At 34.1% G+C, this 2168-nt stretch overlaps 1 protein-coding gene across 1 annotated transcript; it reads right to left on the reverse strand.

Annotated features, from left to right (window-relative positions):
* Positions 1–216: 216 nt before the first annotated feature.
* LOC146997678 (uncharacterized) lies at positions 217–1674 on the reverse strand. Its single transcript, XM_085815427.1, has 2 exons — positions 725–1674; positions 217–388 (listed from the first exon to the last, which is right to left on the reverse strand). Exon 1 carries the CDS (start codon positions 1556–1558, stop codon positions 734–736), a length of 825 nt encoding a protein of 274 aa, XP_085671553.1. The 5' UTR covers positions 1559–1674; the 3' UTR covers positions 217–388; positions 725–733.
* Positions 1675–2168: the final 494 nt, after the last annotated feature.

The following is a 2168-nucleotide window of genomic DNA, read 5'->3' on the forward strand; positions in this document are numbered from 1 at the left end:
CCAAATACCTTCTCTCTCTATATATATATGCATCACTAAAGAAATAAATAAAATTATCATGCTTAAAAAACAGATGTACCATACCAGTTTTTTCCCCCTTGTTACCCTTTACATTGAGAAATAACAAACAGTACAACGCTGAAAAATACTATCTTTGAAATTTTATTTAAATGAAGAAACACGCACCATCTTTTTATTTAAGCATTACACTTCAAAAACAGATACACATACCAATTTATTTTCACTAGCCTTTATACTAATAACATGCCATATAAAAATGAAAAGAATTATCCTTGAAATTTAGATAAAATGAAGTAACACAATGAAAAATTTATGCACACGGACATCTTTTTTCTATTGCATGTTGTCTGACATGATCCACAAGTGCCTAAAAATGTACCCAAGGAAACACATTTCAATATTAACAAAAAATTGTTTACAGATTAAAATTCATTCATTTCATACCAGTATTATAAAGATCATGCATGAAACAAATCTGCTTTCCCATACTTTTAAGTAAAACTGAACTGAAATTTTATACTGGAAAATATGCTATATTTCTATATATTAGAAACAAGAAAATAATACCATAATAATATACTCATAGCCTAGCAGAAAGTAACATATATAACATCAAACACAGAAATTTATATACTCGTAGCCTAGGAAAAAGTAATACATATTACATAAAACACATAAATTATTTAATATAAAACATACATACCTTCTAAAATTATTTTACTTTTTGTTTCTTATTGGCCGATGCTGATGAATATGAAACGTTATGGGCTCTTTTGTTGATAAGATGCTGTGTAAGGCCTTTGCATCTAGTAATAAAAAAATTATCAATAATTACTTTCTTAAGATTACAGCATTCTGGCATGGCCACATGCGTACATTTATCAATTATTCTTTCAACTAATTCTTTTGTGATGGCTGATTGTAAACGAAGGAGTACATCTTTACATTTTTGAAATTCTCGTTCAGCTTCCCTACATATTTGATACATTCCTGAAGAGATGACCTTCAGTCCACCTTTATTGCTATGTTTTGTAAGAATTGTGCGATGCTCGGGTATGTCAGGTTCCAGCATGTCCTCTGAAATGGTCATAGCTGTTTTACAATTTTCACATATGCTTTTTTTTTTCAACAACTTATTATATATGGCTCCTGCGATGTAATGTATATCATTTTCTTCCACAGCTGGGGGCAAGCGACGTTTCACTGCCACTGCAGAAGAGGTAGATGGCACTACAGAATTGGAGATAGGATGCAAGACCTCCTTTCTGATAGCAACCTCTAATTCAGAAGCATCAAAGAGGCTGTGGTCACTTTCAGAACAATAATTTGGATTATTGATATCTGAAATGAACTGTGATAGGCACACTAATTTCAGTGCTCTCTTGGCTTGCAAAGCAGTAGGCTTTGCACCCAACTTTCGTCTAATCTGTGAAAAGGCATTTTCCAGCGCATCTTGTGTCAACCTGCCTGGTAAGAAAAATGTAAACCCCTCGGAAAATAATTCTTTTGAGAGTTTCACAACACTCAATGTGCTCATAATAATGCCAGTTTGAAATGGCTTCCATGCTTTCCCAAACTGAACAGTTTCAGTCACATGAATGAATTTCAATAAAATATTAAATTTCTCATCTTGATTTTTGATAGTGATGCCTTGTAGTCATAATTGTAAACCATTCTGCTACAAGTCTCAGCCATCATGCAGAAGTTAATGCTTCTTTTGCAACTTGGTGTAAAATACCTGCTTTTTCAATAGCAGCAGCTGTTTTTACAGAAAACAATTGCACAGCAGATGCCCCATTCATCGAGGAAAAGTGTGTTGGGAAGAGATGAATTCTGTTCAAGTGATGTAGAGATCTCAGGGCAGCATCTGCTTCTATCTCACTTGACCAGAGTCGTTTCACATACACTGAAGATACTATCCTCGATGGCAAGGCATGCTGGTGGCGAAATTCCTCTGGTAATATTATAATACTTGAAAGAAATGTATTTCTCATATTTTTAATGAGATGTGGTGCATCTGCAATACTGTGAATGAAAACATCAGGTCCTCCAATGTTGTAATTTGTCTTCCTATCTCTCCTAGAGACAGACACATCCAATGACGACCACATTGCTCTGTTATTGCTTCCCATATCTGAAACAGAGGC

The sequence above is a fragment of the Stegodyphus dumicola genome, chromosome 4 (assembly GCF_044657685.1).
Source record: "Stegodyphus dumicola isolate Sdum_Otavi_A_Nest chromosome 4, ASM4465768v1".
Classification (NCBI taxonomy): Eukaryota; Metazoa; Arthropoda; class Arachnida; order Araneae; family Eresidae; genus Stegodyphus; species Stegodyphus dumicola.